This window comes from Ictidomys tridecemlineatus, chromosome 2 (genome assembly GCF_052094955.1).
Source record: "Ictidomys tridecemlineatus isolate mIctTri1 chromosome 2, mIctTri1.hap1, whole genome shotgun sequence".
Taxonomy (NCBI): Eukaryota; Metazoa; Chordata; class Mammalia; order Rodentia; family Sciuridae; genus Ictidomys; species Ictidomys tridecemlineatus.
Window position 1 is genome coordinate 112,321,211 of NC_135478.1, and position 20,075 is coordinate 112,341,285.

General features: G+C 38.1%; 1 protein-coding gene across 6 annotated transcripts in view; it reads left to right on the forward strand.

Annotated features, from left to right (window-relative positions):
- Prr14l (proline rich 14 like) overlaps positions 1–19,826 on the forward strand; it is a 73,873-nt gene extending 54,047 nt beyond the window's left edge. For 5 of the 6 annotated variants that reach the window (XM_021719831.3, XM_021719832.3, XM_040292055.2 and 2 more), the window contains 2 exons: positions 13,351–13,422; positions 15,125–19,826. In XM_021719831.3, the coding sequence (XP_021575506.1) occupies positions 13,351–13,422; positions 15,125–15,401 (349 nt within the window). In that variant the 3' untranslated portion in view covers positions 15,402–19,826. Of the gene's footprint in view, positions 1–6,561; positions 8,071–13,350; positions 13,423–15,124 lie in introns of those variants that run through there. The other variant, XM_078039565.1, reaches the window with a different exon arrangement.
- Positions 19,827–20,075: the final 249 nt, after the last annotated feature.

Consider the following 20,075-nt stretch of genomic DNA (forward strand, 5'->3'; position numbering starts at 1 on the left):
AACCATATCTCAATAATAACCCTAAATGTTAATGGCTTAAACTCACCAATTAAGAGACACAGGCTAGTAGAATGGATCACAAAACAAGACCCAACAATATGCTGCCTACAGGAGACGCATCTGATAGGAAAAGATATTCATAGACTGAAGGTGAAAGGTTGGGAAAAATCATACCACTCACATGGACTGCGGAAACAAGCAGGAGTGTCCATACTCATATCTAATAAAATAGATTTCAAGCCAAAGTTAATCAAAAGGGATAAAGAAGGACACTTCATACTGCTCAAGGGAACCATACACCAACAAGACATAACAATCATAAATATATATGCCCCAAATATTGGTGCAGCTGTGTTCATCAAGCAAACTCTCCTCAAGTTCAAGAGTCTAATAGACCACCATACAATAATCATGGGAGACTTCAACACACCTCTCTCACCACTGGACAGATCTTCCAAACAAAAGTTAAATAAGGAAACTATAGAACTCAATAACACAATTAACAACCTAGACTTAATTGACATATATAGACTATACCACCTAACATCAAGTAGTTACACTTTTTTCTCAGCAGCACATGGAACCTTCTCAAAAATAGACCATATATTATGTCACAGGGCAACTCTTAGACAATATAAAGGGGTAGAGATGATATCATGCATCTTATCTGATCATAATGGAATAAAACTGAAAATCAATGATAAAAGAAGGAAGGAAAAATCAAGCATCACTTGGAGAATGAACAATAGGTTGCTGAATGATCAATGGGTTTTAGAAGACATCAAGGAGGAAATTAAAAACTTCCTAGAGTTAAATGAAAACACAGACACAACATATCGGAATCTATGGGACACATTGAAAGCAGTTCTAAGAGGAAAATTCATTGCTTGGAGTTCATTCCTCAAAAAAAGAAAAAACCAACAAATAAATGATCTCATACTTCATCTCAAAATCCTAGAAAAAGAAGAGCAAAATAACAGCAAAAGAAGTAGAAGGCAAGAAATAATTAAAACAGAGCTGAAATTAATGAAATTGAAACAAAAGAAACAATTAAAAAAATTGACAAAACTAAAAGTTGGTTCTTTGAAAAAATAAATAAAATTGACAGACCCTTAGCCATGCTAACGAAGAGAAGAAGAGAGAGAATTCAAATTACTAACATACGGGATGAAAAAGGCAATATCACAACAGACACTTCAGAAATACAGAAGATAATCAGAAATTATTTTGAATCCTTATACTCCAATAAAATAGAAGATAGTGAAGGCATAGATAAATTCCTTAAGTCTTATGATCTGCCCAGATTGAGTCAGGAGGATATAGACAACCTAAACAGACCAATAACAATAGAGGAAATAGAAGAACCCATCAAAAGATTACCAACTAAGAAAAGCCCAGGACCAGATGGGTATACAGCAGAGTTTTACAAAACCTTTAAAGAGGAACTAACACCAATACTTTTCAAGCTATTTCAGGAAATAGAAAAAGAGGGAGAACTTCCAAATTCATTCTACGAGGCCAACATCACCCTGATTCCGAAACCAGACAAAGACACTTCAAAGAAAGAAAACTACAGACCAACATCTCTAATGAACCTTGATGCAAAAATCCTGAATAAAATTCTGGCGAATCGGATTCAAATACATATCAAAAAAATTATACACCATGATCAAGTAGGATTCATCCCTGGAATGCAAGGCTGGTTCAATAAATGTTATTCACCACATCAATAGACTTAAAAATAAGAACCATATGATCATCTCGATAGATGCAGAAAAAGCATTCGACAAAGTACAGCATCCCTTTATGTTCAAAACTCTAGAAAAATTAGGGATAACTGGAACATACCTCAACATTGTAAAAGCAATTTATGCTAAGCCTCAGGCTAGCATCATTCTGAATGGAGAAAAATTGAAGGCATTCCCTCTAAGATCTGGTACAATACAGGGATGCCCTCTCTCACCACTTCTGTTCAACATAGTCCTCGAAACACTGGCCAGAGCAATTAGACAGACGAAAGAAATTAAAAGCATAAAAATAGGAAAAGAAGAACTTAAATTATCACTATTTGCAGATGATATGATTCTATACCTAGCAGACCCAAAAGGGTCTACAAAGAAGCTATTAGAGCTAATAAATGAATTCAGCAAAGTGGCAGGATATAAGATCAACACGCATAAATCAAAGGCATTCCTGTATATCAGCGACAAATCCTCTGAAACGGAAATGAGGACAACTACTCCATTCACAATATCCCCCCCAAAAATAAAATACTTGGGAATCAACCTAACAAAAGAGGTGAAAGATTTATATAATGAAAATTACAGAACCCTAAAGAAAGATATAGAAGAAGACCTTAGAAGATGGAAAAATATACCCTGCTCATGGATAGGCAGAACTAACATCATCAAAATGGCGATATTACCAAAAGTTCTCTATAAGTTCAATGCAATGCCAATCAAAATCCCAACAGCATTTCTTGTAGAAATAGATAAAACAATCATGAAATTCATATGGAATAATAAAAGACCCAGAATAGCAAAAACAATGCTAAGCAGGAAGTGTGAATCAGGCGGTATAGCGATACCAGACTTCAAACTATACTACAGAGCAATAGTAACAAAAACAGCATGGTACTGGTACCAAAACAGGCGGGTGGACCAATGGTACAGAATAGAGGACACAGTAACCAATCCACAAAACTACAACTATCTTATATTTGATAAAGGGGCTAAAAGCATGCAATGGAGGAAGGATAGCATCTTCAACAAATGGTGCTGGGAAAACTGGAAATCCATTTGCATCAAAATGAATCTGAATCCCTATCTCTTGCCATGCACAAAAGTTAACTCAAAATGGATCAAGGAGCTTGATATTAAATCAGAGACACGGCATCTGATAGAAGAAAGAGTTGGTTATGATCTACATACTGTGGGATCAGGCCCCAAATTCCTCAATAGGACACCCATAGCGCAAGAGTTAACAACTAGAATCAACAAATGGGACTTACTCAAACTAAAAAGTTTTTTCTCAGCAAAAGAAACAATAAGAGAGATAAACAGGGAGCCTACATCCTGGGAACAAATCTTTAATCCACACACTTCAGATAGAGCCCTAATAACCAGAATATACAAAGAACTCAAAAAATTAGACAATAAGATAACAAATAACCCAATCAATAAATGGGCCAAGGACCTGAACAGACACTTCTCAGAGGAGGACATACAGTCAATCAATAAGTACATGAAAAAATGCTCACCATCGCTAGCAGTCAGAGAAATGCAAATCAAAACTACCCTAAGATACCATCTCACTCCAGTAAGATTGGCAGCCATTAGGAAGTCAAACAACAATAAGTGCTGGAGAGGATACGGGGAAAAGGGCCCTCTTGTTCATTGCTGGTGGGACTGCAAATTGGTGCAGCCAATTTGGAAAGCAGTATGTAGATTTCTTGGAAAGCTGGGAATGGAACCACCATTTGACCCAGCTATTCCCCTTCTCGGTCTATTCCCTAAAGACCTAATAAGAGCATGCTACAGGGACACTGCTACATCGATGTTCATAGCAGCACAATTCATGATAGCAAGATTGTGGAATCAGCCTAGATGCCCTTCAATAGATGAATGGATAAAAAAAATGTGGCATTTATACACAATGGAGTATTACTCTGCATTAAAAAATGACAAAATCATAGAATTTGGAGGGAAATGGATGGCATTAGAGCAGATTATGCTAAGTGAAGCTAGTCAATCTTTAAAAAACAAATACCAAATGACCCCTTTGATATAAGGGGAGTAAACAAGGACAGGGTAGGGATGAAGAGCTTGAGAAGAAGATTTACATTAAACAGGGATGAAAGGTGGGAGGGAATGGGAGTGAGAAGGGAAATCGCATGGAAATGGAAGGCGATCCTCAGGGTTATACAAAATGATATATAAGAGGAAAGGAGGGGTAAGACAAGATAATACAAATGGAAGAAATGATTTACAGTAGAAGGGGTAGAGAGAGAAAAGGGGAGGGGAGGGGAGGGGGGATAGTAGAGAATAGAACTGACAGCAGAATACATCATACACTAGAAAGGCAATATGTAAATCAATGGATGGGTAACTGATGTGATACAGCAATCTGTATTCGGGGTAAAGTTGGGAGTTCATAACCCGCTTGAATCAAACTGTGAAATATGATGTATTAAGAACTATGTAATGTTTTGAACGACCAACAATTAAAAAAAAAAAAAAAGAAAAGCACTGAATCATAAAGATTCTGTTACCCAGTCATTGAAGGCAATTTTTACTGTCTCAGTGTCTGAGAAGGATACCAGATAGATACAGTAACTCTAAAATGCCCTAGAAATTTGTCTGTTACTGCTTAGATGTACTTTATTTAATTCAATACAGAAAGGGAGTTGGAAAAGTCAGAATTTTTAACAAATTTACCTAAAGATTTCTTTATCTTTTGACAGAATATTTTTCTTACTTTGTCAGAAATATTTTAAAACCCTGAAGTTGCATATTTAGTGCATTAAATTTATGGAAAATCCTTGGTGTGCAATTTAATTGGCAAAGGCAATTTATTATTCAAACCCATCAGTGAAATCATTCTTAACTTCTGTTTTGCAATTCAAGTAAGTGTGGTAACTGAACTTTTAAGACAAAAAATGCAAAACATTGAAATTAGATATTGAGCCAGGCACGGTAACCTAGGCCCATAATCCCAGCTCCTCCACACCAAGGCAGGAAGATGACAAGTTCAAGGCCAGCCTGGGCAATTGAGTGAGACCCAATCTCAAAATTAAAAAAAAAAAAAAAAAAAAAAATTAAACTCAGGGGTAGAATGGTTGTCTAGTAGCAATTACAAAGCCCTCGGTTCATTTCCGTATAACAAAGAGAGAAAGAAACAGATTGTGGAACATACAGGGTGGATTTTTACCATAAGTCAAAATGAAAGTCATATAATAATAAAACTTTATTAAAACAACATTATAGGGACTGGGGTTGTGGCTCAGCGGTAGAGCACTCGAAAAGCACATGCAAGGCCCTGGGTTCATGTCAACCACAACTAAAAAATATTTTAAAAAAATAATGATAAAACAAAACAACATTATAGGGCTGGGACTGCATGGCAATTATTGTATAATTTTTGGTTTTGGTAATAATAGAAATTGGAAGTTGAGGAATAATTGAATTAAATATTTCAGTGTATGATTTGATACAATTTTATAACTTATTTGAAAGAAGTCACTTTAGCTAGGCACGATGGTGCACACCTTAATCCCAGCCACTCGGGAGACTGAGGCAGGAGGATCATTAGTTCAAAGACAGCCTAAGCAAAAGCGAGGTGCTAAGCAACTTAGTGAGACCCTGTCTCTAAATAAAATTCAAAATAGATCTGGAGATATGGCTCAATGGCCGAATGCCCCTGAGTTCAATCCCCAGTACCAAAAAAAAAAAAAAAAAAACACTTTTTTTAAAAAAAAAATATTTGTTTTATTTTTTGCAGTACTGTGGAGCAAACCCAGGGCTCTGATTATGCTAGGCAAATGCTCCACCACTGAGCCACATCCCCAGCCCTATTTATTTATTTTTTCATAGGCTGGGGATTGAACCCAAGACCTTGTGCATAATAGACAAGTAAACTGAGCTATGTACCCAGCCAATAATTATTTCATAGTTCTAATAAATATTCCAGGCTTTTTTTTTTTTAATTGGTGTTTTAGTCACCTTTTTGATGCTGTGACTAAAGGCCCTGACCAGCACAACTATAGAGGAGGAAGAGTTTATTTGAGGGCTCACAGTTTCAGAGGTCTTAGTCCATACAAGGCCAGCTCCATTCTTCAGGGCTCAAGATGAGGCTGAACATCATGGTGGGAGAGGGTGGCAAGTTCAAGGCCAACCTGAGCAATTTACCAATACTGCCTCAAAATAAAAATTTCAAATAAGGGTTGAGGGTCTAGGTCAATGAAAGAGCATCTAGCATGGACAAGGTGCTGGGTTTGGTTCCCAGTACCACAAAAAAGAAAAGAAATGTTTTATAAATCTGTTGATACAATAATTATTTCTAATAATTTATCATTTCTCTGTTTAAGAAAAGGCATGTATAAAGCTATTCACTGAATCACTGTAATAACAAAAGATCAAAAACAACATTTCCACAACACAGGCTAATTAAATATAGTACATCCATTTAGAAGAATAAAATGTCATATTGTCTTTTAAAAAAGAAAACAAGGGCTGGTTGTAGCTCAATGGTGGAGCCTAGCATCTAAAAGGGCCTGAGTTCAATCCTCTGACCACAAAAAAAAAGGCAGTACTTTGAGTACCAGAAACCAGAATCCTTTGTATACCAGTGTCAGTGATATTCTCACGTAATGTTAAAATAGAGCCAACCTGTCTATAGAATGCTATATTTGGAATAGTGTAAAAGGAATTTTAGGGACATTCTCTTTTTCTCAGTGTAGGAGATCAAATCCCTGAACCTCACGCATGCTAGTCAAATAGTCTACCACTGACATTACTGCCCCAGCCCTAAATGTTTTTTCTTTTTTCTTTTTTTCTTTTGCAGGACTTGGGGTTGAACCCAGGGACGCTCTTCCACCTTGCCTATATTCCCATCCCTTTTGACATTTTTTGTGACAGTGTCCCTAAGTTGCCTAGGCTGTCCTTGAACTTGGAATCCTCTTGTCTCAGCCTCCTGAGTCTCCAGGCTTAAATACCCAGCCCTAAATGTTTCTTAACACTTTTGTTTTACATAAACCATTTCTGCAGTAAGATCTACCATAGCTTTTTACAGAGAGGATTGCTGAGTATTGAACCCAGGGCTTCTCACACGTCACGTACCCACTACCACTGAGTTGCACCTCCAGCCACCATACATATTTATAAATTAGATGCATAATTTCTCAGAAACTAAATTTGAACTCACCCCAAATGCCTGATATCTTGTCTTGGCCTTATTTATATATTTTCTTTGCTTTAGACCAGAGTATAAAAGCCATTATCACCCAAGCAGTTTGGTCATCTTAGGGATTTAGTGTCCTTTAGTTATTTTCTAGAAAATAAATAAATATTATCAAAAGTTTTAAGCTATATTCTCCTCAGTTTATATCAACATATCTCAGCATCAAGACCATATCTTGCTGCTAGGGGTGTAGTTCATTAACAGAGCATTTGCTTCTTAGTATGTGTGAGGTCCTGATTTCAATGCCTAGCACCAAAAAGAAAAAGAAAAAATATGCCTCATGTAGATAGTTTTCATTGCCTTCCTCACTATGAAAACTGCATCAATTGTGTATTATAGAAATGTGTTAACTTGAGTTGTATTTAAGTTTCTGCTACAGTTTCATCATAGGATGGTGTGGCCAAAACTGCTCTTAAAAATTCAATTGCTGAGATTTGTCACAAAGCCAGTGAGTGGCAGAACTAGGATTTTGTATACTTTTGTTGGTGGTGCTTGCAAGTTAACCTAGGGTCTTATGCATGCCTATGGACGTGCTTTACTACTGAGCAATACCCCAGTCCCAGAATTCAGTTTTTCTCATTTCAGGTTCAGTGTTTTCTTTACACTACATCTTATAGGGTTTTGTTTGTTTTTCCTGTTGTTTTATGTTTTTCTGGTGCTAGGACTACCAAATATAGGACCTCTACAAGCTAGGCAAATGCTCTACCCCGGGTTATATCCCCAGCTGTTAACATCTGAGTAATCAAAATAAAACTTAAATAATGGTTTTTAACAGTAGGTTATGTAGAGCTAGAAGTAATGAACAGAAGAATACACTGGAACAAATTTTGGAGAAGAAAATATAGAAATAAAAATATGGAAAGTATAATAAAAGGAGGGTAGGAAGTAAAGAAAGGAGAATTTAAAAATCTAGGAGGCATAGTTTTAAAAAGGTAAAGGATAATAAAAGGTATGAATATTGGGCTGGGGATGTGGCTCAAGCAGTATGGCGCTCGCCTAGCATGCGTGCGGCCCAGGTTCCATCCTTAGCACCACATACAAACAAAGATGTTGTGTCCGCTGAAAACTGAAAAATAAATATTAAAATTCTCTCTCTCTCTCTCTCTCTCTCTCTCTCAAAAAAAAAGGTATGAATATTGAGCAGGATCAATAAAAAGAATAAATTTCATAGCTAATTTCATCATAAGAAAATTGTAGAATTCCAAAGACAAAAAGATCTTTTTTTTTTTTAATCTATTTTTATGTGGTGCTGAGGATCAAACCCAGGGCCTCACATATGCTAGGCAAGTGCTCTACCACTGAGCCACAACCCCAGCCCCAAGACAAAAAGATCTTAAAAGGAACAGAAAACATTATGAATATAGACATGAAATCCTCAGCAAAATATTAGTAAGCTATTTCATGCTTCTATAATTATGTTAAAATGAACCCCAAGCTGGTTTTGGTGGGCATGCCTGTAATCCCAGAGGCTAGGGAGGCAGGAGGATGGTGAGTTCAAAGCCAGCCTCAGCAAGGACGAGGCACTAAGAAACTCAGTGAGACCCTGTCTCTAAATAAAATACAAAATAGTGCTAGGGGTGTCGCTTAGTGGTTGAGTGCCCCTGAGTTCAATCCCTGGTACCCCTCCAAAAGATAAACCCTGATAATGTGTGTATCTATTATAAAAACTAATAAAAAATTTCAGGGGAAAAATACTAACAAATTGAATCCAACAGCATATTAAAAACTCAAAAGCATTTATTCTAAGAAGACAAGATTGGTTGAACATAGGAAATCAATGTAATATGCATATAATAGTATAGAGGTAGATATAACCACATGATCATCTTAATTGATGCAGAAAAAGTATGAAAAAATCCAACCCCCTTTCATGGTGAGAAACACTTTCTCTAAACTCAGAATAGATGGAACCATCCTCAAATTAATCTACAAAAAACCTGCAGCTCGAATCATACTTAAAGATGAAAGGCTGGAAGCTTTATTCTAAGATGAGAAACAAGACAAGTTTATCTTCTCTCACCATTTCTTCCCTCCCTCCCTTCCTTTCTTCCCTCCCTCCCTCCCTTCCTTCCCTCCCTCCCTCCCTTCCTTCCTTCCCTCCCTCCCTCCCTTCCTTCCTTCCCTCCCTCCCTCCCTTCCTTCCTTCCCTCCCTCCCTCCTTCCTTCCCTCCCTCCCTTCCTTCCCTCCCTCCCTCCCTTCCTTCCTTCCCTCCCTCCCTTTCTTCCCTCCCTCCCAGGGCCTTGTGCATACAAGGCAAGCACTCTACCAACTGACCTATATCCCCAGCTCTCCCACCATTTCTATTTAACATTCCACTAGAGTTTTTAGCCAGGGCAATTAATCATGAAAATAAAATACTGAGCTCGGGGTATTGCTCAGTAGTAGAGCATTTACCTAGCATGTAGAAGGTCCTGGGTTCAATACCCAGCACTGCTAAAAAAATAATAGTAATAAATACATAAATAAAATATAAACAGCATTCATATTGTAAAGGAAGTGAAACTATCTTTAGTCACAAATGAAAATATCTATGGAAAACTATGGAATCTGCACTATTAGAACTAATGAATGAGGGGCTGAGGCTGTGGCTCAGTGGTAGCACACTTGCCTGGTATGTGTGAGGCACTGGGTTCAATTCTCAGCACCACATATAAATAAATAAAGTTCTATCAACAACTAAAAAAAATTTTATAAAAAGAACTAATGAATGAATCATCAAGGTTGCAGGATATAAGATCAGTATACAAAATAATAATACAAAATTGTGCACTAGGAGTGAACCATTCAAAAATAGGTTTGGGGAAGACTTGATATTCTCGGGGTATCGTTACTGTCTAGAGCATTCTACAGATTTATTGCAAACCGTCAAAATGTCTATTGCCTTTTTTTGAGGAAACTAACAAATGGATCCTAAAATTTATGTGAAAATAGGTGACCCAGAATAGCTAAATCAATCTTAAGAAAAGAACAAAGTGGAAGATTCACAGTCCCCTGTCTCACAACATATTACATGTAGAGCCATTTTGTTAAGCAAAATAAGCCTGACATAGAAGGTCAAGGGTTGTATATATTCTCCCATACGTGGAAATTAGAGGGGAAAAGGGAAAGAAAGGTGGTAGGGATGTTTCTCAAAACACATAGAATGTTTGACACCCAGAGTAAATTTTGAGGGGTAATGATGCACCTGTGTAGCTTCATCTAGTGCCAAGTATTGACAGTTTGGGAAGTCATGCGTGTGTAGGGACAGGTACAGTGGGAATATATTTTCTACTCAGTTTTGTTATGAACCTAAAAAGTCTCCAAAAAATAAATTCTTAAGAAAAAAAAATAGCCCACAAAATTGGAGAAATTTGTAAACCATATGTAAGAAAGGTCTAGTACCCTTAATATATAAAGAATTCTTACAACAAAAGACAGTTTTTTTAAATGGGCCCTGAGGACTGGGGGTATAGCTCCCTGGTAGAGAACTTGTCTAGCAGGCTTAAAGGTCGTGGACTTGATCCTCAGCACCACAAAAAATGTGTGGGGGCAATGAATTTTGAAAGCTATTTCTCCAACAAATAGTCAACAAGCATTTGAAAAGATGCTCAACATCAGTAGCCATTAGAGAACTACAAGTAAAAAACCACAGTGAGTTTGTGGTGGTGCATGCCTATAGTCTCAGAAATTTGGGAGGCTGAGACAGGAGGACCCCAGGTTCAAGGCTAGCACCAGCAACTTAACAAGACCCTATTTCAGAATACAAAAATCAAAGGACTAGAGTTGTAGCTTAGTGCTAAAACATGATTGTGTTCCATTCACAGTACTGGAAAAGAAAACAACAATCCAGTTAGGTGCTTATCCACTAGGCTACCTATAAATTAATCAATTGTTATTTTTAAGCCAGAAAATAACTAATAAGGGGTATACAGAAGTTGGAACTCTTATACATTGCTCATGAGGATATAAAGTGGTTTAGCTAATGTAGAAAACTGTTTTGGCATTTTATCAAAAAATTAGAGTCACCATTTGAACCAGCAGTTCTAGGAATATTCCCAAGAGAATAAAAAAAAACATTGATGTAGAAACTTTTTTACACAAACACTCTTAATAATGCTATTTATGATAGTTAAGAAGTGGAAACAACTGAAACATTCATCAGCTGACAAAGGATAAAGAAAAGGTGGCATATCCATAGAATGATAAAATAGAATACTGATAACTGCTATATCATAGATTAACCATGGAAACAATATGCTAAATGAAAAGAAGCCAGATACAGAAGGGCACATAATGTTTGATTCCATTTATGTGAAATGTCTAGAATATGTAAGACCTTAGAGGCAGAAAATAGATTAGTGGTTACCAGGTGCTGGGTGTAGAGTGAGTCAGAGTGACTACTAACAGGTGCAGGGTTTCTTTTTAACTTTATGAACTTATTGTAGGTTAGAGATGATTTATGAATAGGCTTGCAAGGACCCTAAGAAACCACTGAGTTAAAATTGTTAAGTGGTGAATTTTATGATATGTGACACATAGCTTCTTGTAGAGTGATGTAGGTCTACTACAGGATGAGAACAGAACATCATAAAGTAACAAAGACTAGTAGGGATGAGACTGGGGTTGTAACTCAGTGGTAGAGCGCTTGTATAGCATTCTCAGCCAGATAGATAGATTGGTAGAGAGAGAGAGAGATTGATAGATAGATAACCATCAACAGCTAAAAACTATATTTAAAAAAAAAGATTTGTGTGTGTACCAGGGATTGAACCCCAGAGGTACTAAATCACTGAGCCACATCCCCAACCTTTTTATATGTTTTATTTGGAGACAGGGTTTTGCTGAGTTGCTTAGCTCCTCGCTGTGTTGTTGATTCTCGCTTTGAATTCGCAATCTTTCTGCATCAGCCTCCCAAGCTACTAAGCCTGGCACTGAGCCTGGCAAGAATTTAAAAAAAAAAAAAAAAGAGCACTAGGATCATGTTACAGGGATTCAGGAACCAAATTCAAGAGTCTCCTACAAATAAGACAGGCTGCATATCCAAAGGAGCAAGTAGGAGACTGAAGCATATCAACATTTCATAATAATACTTTTTTTAAAAAAATTATTTATATAGGTATCTTTGGTTTTAGGTAGATACATTAGTTTGTTTTTATGAGGTGCTGAGGATTGAACCCAGTGCCTCTTGCATGCTAGGTGAGCACTCTACCACTGAGCCACCACCCCACCCCAGTACTTTTTTTAATATATATTTTTTAGTTGTCAGTGGACCTTTATTTATTTATATGTGGTGCTGAGGATAGAACCCAGTGCCTCACACACGCTAAGCAAGTGCTGTACCACTGAGCCACAACCCCAGCCCTCATAAAGGTACTTAAAAAAAAAATTAATGGTACTAAGAGTATAAGAGCACTTGGCTCACATGCTCAAGACCCTACACTGCAAATAATAATAATAATTTAAAAGTTTAAAAAAAAAAAGCCAAAGGGCTGGGGCTATAGCTCAGTGGAAGAGCACTTGCCTTGCATGTGTGAGATACTGGGTTTGATCCTCAGCACCACATAATAATAAATAAATGAAGTTATTGTACCAACTACAACTAAAAAAATTAAAACAAAAATAGCCAAATGCAATAGTGCATACCTATACCTCCAGCTACTCAGGAAGCTGAGGCAGAAGGTTTGCTTTAGTCCAGGAATTGAAGCCAGCCCAGATAACATAGCAAGACATCTATCTTAAAACGAGAAAAGAGAAGAGAAAAGAAAGCCTGTGCCCAGCAGAACATGGTGGTACACACCTGTAATCCCAGTGGCTTGGAAGGCTGAGGTAGGAGGATTGTGAGTTCAAAGCCAGCCCCAGTAACTTCACAAGGCCCTAAGCAACTGAAGGGCTGTGGGGATGTGGCTCACTGGTTGGGTGCCCCTGAGTTCAATTCCTGGTACCAAAAATAAAATGTTCCAGGGACCTTTTATTGTTTGAAAGAAGGGTGAAAGTATTGATTCACTTCAGTTTATAAGTTTAATGTGCTGGTTAAAATTATTGCCAATCATTACAGGAAAGAGTTTATAATTTCCAAGGAGAAGGAAGACATGCTGAGGATATACCTCAGTTGGTAGAGTGCTTATCTGATAGGCATGAGTCCTTGGGTTCCGTCCCCAGAACCATGAGAGGAGAGAAACTGTAAAATGAAATAGTAGAATAAATCCAAATATACCATTCCTAATTCCATATATGGACTAAATTCCATAAACTTGAAAGATTGGCACTCAGAGAGAGAAAACCTGGTACATATCGTTCATGTAAGACATCTCTCTAACTTAATACAACAAGATTGAAATAAAAGAATAGAAGGGGTAGAGTTGTGAAACTATGTTCTTTAGAGAGCATAAAGATTTTATTTTTTCTCTCTTAAGGTTAAAGAAGAAGGAATTTAGTTTAGAAGAAATATATACCAACAAGAATTATAAGTCTCCTCCTGCAAACAGGTAGGTACATGTGGATGGGAAATTTAAAAAAGGTTGGCGGAAAGAATTCTGAAATGATTGATATAAATATCTAGAACTTCAGAAGGGTTTCAGCTCTATCAATATTGTTACTTATGAATAACTAGAATTTGGTATTTTTTGATCCCTCTGCTTAAATTGTGGTCAGTGGTAGAATAGGAAAGAAATATGTATGGGTTAGATGGACATATAAAATGTAGTTTCTTTGTAGTTTGTATTTGTGTTTTTACCCAATATACTGACAAGCTTCTTTTGGACTGATATATCACTGATCCTCAAATATGAGTCCAATCCCAAGTACATAAAGTTTCTCTCGACCACGTTTGGGTCTGAATTCAGTTCAAGTCTATATGACATTTATTTTGTCTAGGATATAGCCCAATAGTTGTAGGATTTTATACATGTACTCTTAAGACATTTGTACAAGACTATTCATTGCTATATGATAGGACAGGATTTGAAATAATCCAAAATATTCATTGCTGGGATTTTGGTCCATCCTTATAATGGAATATGCTGTATAACCTTAAAAAATGAATCTTATCAATCTGGCTCAACACAGTGGCAGATACCTATAATGCCAGCAGCTCTAGAGGTTAAGGTAACAGAATTTAAGTTCCTGGCCATCCTTAACTGTCTCAAAAAAAAGGGCTGGGGATGTAGTTCAGTGGTATAGCACCCTAAGTTCAATCCCCAGTACCACCACTGCCAAAAAAAAAAATCATCTGATTTATTGTTGTTGTAGTAAATTGGAACAAGTTTAAAGGGTATTGATAGGACAACACATTGTATAAGATAGTATATATAGTTACAGTTTGTTTGGGCCATATGCCCAACCATAGGCCAAATTCTAGCCAGTGGCTTTTTTTTGTTGTTGTTGTTTTGTGGTGCTGGTGATTGAACCCAGGGCCTTGTGCATGCAAGATAAGCACTACACCAACTGAGCCCTATCCCCAGCCCCTTTTTCTTCTTTTTAATGAGATAGGGTTTCTCTGGCTTGGAACTCCTAGGCTCAAAGTATTCCCCCGCTCTAGCCTCCTTAGTGCTGGGACTATAAGCTGTGTCCCACAATGCCCAGCTTGCTTTTTTTTTTTTTTTTTTTTAATGACCTATAATAATGGTTTTTACATTTTTGTTGTTGAAAGAAGGAAGGGCTAGGGTTGTAGCATGGGTGAGGCAGTGGATTTGATTCTCAGCACCGCATATAAACAAATGAACAAAATAAAGGTCAGTCAACAACTAAAAATATATATTTAAATTAAAAAAAAGAAGGAAGGAAGAGGAAAAAAATTGTAATAGCCACCTATATGGCTTACAAAATTAAAAATGTTAGTACTACCTGAACTTTATAGAAAAGGGTCACTCCCTAATATGTTATTTATGCCTATCTATACACTGAATGGCTTTTGGGAAATTACAAAAAAAAATTATTGTCTATGGTGGGAATTAATTTCACTTTTATTCTATATTATCCAGTTTGAACTTTTTCCTCTATGTATACATATACTTATTAATAAATACCTATATTTGTGTTTTCCATACATATAGATAGATGCTAAGAGGAAACAGTTGAGTAGGGAGTAGTTAGTGCAAGTATTTAACAGCTTCTAGTAACTAGAAAGAAAAGGTTAATGAGCCATGTGAGTCAGTCTGTCATTGATTTTGTTTTGTACCCCACCCTCAGGTGTTTAGAGACCATCTTTGAGGAACCCAAGGAACGAAATGGTACACTAATCTCAGTAAGCCAACAGAAGAGGAAGCGAATTCTAGAATTTCAGGATTTTACAGTACCACGAAAGAGGAGAGCTCGAGGTAAAGTCAAGTTGACAGGCAGCTTTACCAGGGCCCAGAAGGCAGCTCTGCAGAGTCGAGAACTGGATGCTCTTTTGCTACAGAAACTGATGGAACTAGAGACCTTCTTTGCCAAGGAAGAGGAACAGGAGCAGTCTTCAGGTTGTTGAAACAAATTCAGATAAGAGTCTCAATTTTGTATGTTTTTGGACCTCCCTGGAATAGGTCACCTAATTTTGCTCTTAGGCCCAAACCACTCAAGATGTCCAGTCCATGAATATTTACCTATTTCAAGGTGCAGCCTTTTTAGGAACTGGTAAAGGAGGAACCTCTACTTCTACTGCTGAGTTTAGAACCTCAGGAATGCTCTTTTCTCCTGGAAATGGTCCTGAATGCCATCTGGCCACCTCCTCCCAATCGAAGGAAGAAGGAGGAAGAAGCCACATATCTTAAGCAACACTAGGATTCCAAGGACTCAACAGCATTTGCACGTCCAAATGAAAGTTCTGCTTTGTTTACGGTGGTGCTAGACCAAGATTACTTAGAAACATGGCCTAGGGAGGGGGACCTGGTGTCCTGCCCTGTGTGGTCTCACTGGCTCATTTAGGTGGTCAAGAAAAGATGAGCTATTGTGTTTTCTAATCATTTGAGTCTGTCCAGAACCTGTTGGTGTGAGTGTATATGAGTGTGTGCGTGTGTGTGGGGCCTTTTTCCATCATTTTCTCCCCACTGTGACTGTGGGTCACTAGTGCCAGAGGAGCCCGTCCAGGCCCCAAAGTAAGTTGCACTTTTAATGTTGTGGTGTTGATTATTTTCAGTTTCTTTATTTTTTTTTTTTTTTTATTATTATTGCTGCATGTTTGGGGCCTTTAAATGTGATTTTTTTTTTTTTTAAAGACATTAAGGAGAAAGACAGTACATGTCTTAGGAGAATACATGTCAGGCATATGACCCAGTTGATCAGTACATGGAGGAAACATTTTCCCATTCATGTGTTTTAAGTAATCACTCCCCATCTCTAACTTCTAGTGTAGTTCATTTGAGGGAGCACTTTTTCCTCTGGGTTCTCATTCCTGCCCACTAAACACACACATTTTTTATTTTTTTATTATTATTATTCTTTTTTTAGTGATATAAATGAAATCAGATTTCTCTTCCAGTCATTTAAAAAAATGCTAAAGTCAAGTGTGGTTTTCTCTCAAATGTTGGTGTGTAACCAAGTTGACTGTAGCAACTTTGGTGGTGATCAGAGACCAACCCAGAGTGTTTGCAGCTATCCAAGCAGTCTGCTCCAGGAGTAGGGAGAGAGTCAGGGTAGTGGTTCAGTCCCAGTGATGCATTCTCATGGTGGGATTCTGAAATTCCATAGCCAACCCTCATTGAGGATACCTGGTCAAACCTACTGAAAATGCTGTCAAATGCCTGAAGTAGCTAAGTGTCTAGGTTTGTACCTGCAGGAGTCTGGGCAGCAGGCTCAGAAGTCTCATTCCTTTCCCAGTGAATCCCCCCCCCATCCTTCCCTTATAGTTTTTTTTTTTCTTTTCTTTCTTTCTTTTTTTTTTTTTTTTTTAATTTATTTTTTTTTATTTCCCTCACTTAAAATAAGAGTTCAAAGAATCAACTTTCCTTGGCTGGTGATATGCTTAAGCCAGCCTCAGGTCACTGTTCACCTTTCTTCATCCTCCTAGGAGCCACGGCCACAAAGCAATCACTGATGGAACTGTCATAGCTCCAGGGACATTTCCCAGTCAGAGATGAGCATCTGATGCCCTCCTGGAATGTTGGATTACTCTCTTAGGATGTTTTGTTTCCCCATTTGTTAGTGGGTGGGGAGATGGGGGGGTTGGGGGGGTCTCTATGTGCCTTTCTTTTGCAGGTTAAATTTGTGCCATGCTGAAGCAAAAAAACTGACAAGAACAGGGGAAAAAAAAAAAAGTGCCACGTCTGTCATCCAGGCCCACTGCCTCAGACGTAGCATTTAAACAAGTGACATATATACCTGGACATCCACAGAAGATTCCAAGGCCATGGCCCAATAGGATTAGAAGAGTACCAGGGTTCCATACTGCCTCTGAATGATGCTGGCCAGATTCTGCCATTCTATATCCCCTTTATCCAGACTGTGTGGACATGACCTATGTTTCACTTCAATACCTCTGCCTTTGTTAGACAAGGTTCTTAGGCACTCAGTCCCTCTCTGTCATTTTCCTAGAGAGAGTACAATGAGTAATACATTGTTCCCTTGTACAAACATGTAGGGAGCTCCATTGCCAACCATAGCTAAAGCAGTACTGCGGCAATCATGTCACCCAGCAGATGAAAGTTGAGGGGGCACAAATGTAGTATCACCAACATGACAGGCATAAAATTTCAAGTTTGCCTATTATAGGCATGGCGCTTGAAAGGTCCTAGAGCAGTGATTTGAAACATTGGCATCTGGGAATGGAGGACTAGGCTCCTGGCTCCTTCCTTATCCTGGAATGTAGGGGAAAAACTGCTCCGAAGCCAACCCTTTCTGTCCTTAGAATCCTTGGCCTATCCTCATCAGAGAGCCCTATCCCTGCTCCAAAAAAGGTGTCCCCATTGCAATCCTGAAATTACCTGAAGTTACTACATAAGGTTCTAGTAGAACTCGGCCACACCTGTCTTAACATCCAATTTTGCTATTTATCTAGCCAGCTTTGGGGCTGTCAGTGATCCTCAGAATCTGTGTTCACTGACCACAATGGGAGACATTAGTCAGCTGCTGGCATGCCACCTGACCAGGGCCATAGGAGGTCTACTGTGTGCTGGAAGTTGATAAGAATTCCACCCCAAGTACCGGGAAGCTGCCATCAGTTACAGTTTATTCAACTATATCACCTCCAGAAGTTTTAGTGTTTTCATGTTTATGAAAAAAGAGGAGAAATCTCAGGTCCAATCAGGGTTCTGCCCATCTCCTTTTCCATATTTTGATTTCCAGCTATACTGGCCTGGACTCCCCTTACCTCCCCTCCTCCTCTTTTCTATTTCTTTTTTTTTCCCCCTCTTCTTTCCAACTTCAAATCTCAATTAGTTTGAACGTACCTCATACTTTTTAAAGCAGATTGTTCACTTTTTCTTACCAACCTTATTCTTAAAAGCTACAGCTGAGGGAGGTACAGTGAAAAGACATGTAGTGTTTGCCTTACTAGGAGCCTGAAGAGCTCAGAAACTCATGCTGTGAATCCCAAAACTCAGTGCTCCTCCAAGAGCTGTGAAAATCATGACACTTTGTCACAATTTTGCCCGAAAGGGTCTTTTGCTTGGGCACCAGAGCCAACCTGAGGTCAATTTCAGATTCTAATCTCTGGGCATTGACTCCCAGTGGTTCATCCCCTGCCCGCCAGGTAAAAAGCAGTAGCAAGTGTGCAGGACTGTGGCAGCAGGTCCAAGGCTGCAGTACAGCCTAACAGGCAGAGAGCCATAACTCCCATCTCCAAGCCGGGATTCCATCTCATCATCAGTTCCATGTACATTAAGATCTGCGAAAGACCAACTTTTGGGCAATGATACTTTTCTCCCATTGCCTGGGGTGGGAGAGGAGTATGCAGTTGGTGCTTTCTTTAATACCCTTGTTTTGTTTCTATAAACTTTTCCCCTGGTATCATGGAAAGGACCTCTTAAATAACCACATTGTGGGTGGCTACATCCAAAGTATTAATAATTGGCCAGAGGTAGTGAGTATCCTTGCCTGGATTCATGCCAGGAGAGGACCCCTTGCTTGAACTGAATTTCTGTATAAAGCTGACTAGGGGGAAAGGCTTAACTTCACTAAAATCACAGTTTAATATTACCATCTAGCCACATGTTGAACAGCAGGAACTTTGACTGTGAAGTGGGGGTCCCCATGTAGCCTGTCATTCAGCACAGCATGCTCAGATTTGATGCTTGTTAACTGTCTTCACAAGCCCCTCTTGGTACTGAATTGGATTTGAATTCTCCATGAGAGGCCGCATCTCCTTGAACCAAGGTCTGGGCCAGTAAGTAGCTGCCTGAAGTGTTTCTATATTATCATGGTCAATAGTTCAGTGAAATTTGTACATTTTTGGTAACATTGGCATACATGATGCCCCTGCAGTTCCTTTTCTGTTTGGTAGTTTGTGACTCTAAAATGCCCACTGTTATGTGTGTTAATTTATGAGAATAAAAATTTTTTGAAACCTTTCAAATAACTGTCAGGGCTGTTAGTTTTATTCTTGTGGTCTAATACTAGATTAAAATTATGCCTGTAATGCCATGAAGTTTTGTTTTATTTTGTGTTTTGTTTTTTAATAGACATTCCAGAACATTTTTTGAGAACTGTTCTGAGCTCAGAACATGTGTAGAATTCCACCTCAAAAGTGACCTCTAGAACCTGCTGTGTAACATGTTGAACATACTCAGCAGTTGCAAATAGTTTTTTTTTTTTAACCAGGGAATATGGTATTTTGAAATAGTAGTCCTTTTGATCTGAGTTTACATAAGTACACAACAAAGAAATCGCTTGACGATATTTCTCTAATGTTTCTCTGTCAGTAACCAATGCATGATTGTATGCAGTAGGGGTCCAGTAAATAATCTGAGTCATTGACCAACTATGTATGTATTAATTTTATTGACCAAGTGTTCTGTGTGCTTTTTAAATGTCACTGACGTTTCTCACATGGCAATTATACAATTAGGTGAAACTATATTTCACATATTTGGATTAAGATTCTAGTTTGCTGAGAACACTATTTGGAGGAATATGAATACAATGGGATCCATTTATTTACTTTTAAAAAAAGAGTCACTGTTTTACTTGTTCTTTTTAGTTATATATGTTAGTAGAATCCATTTTGATA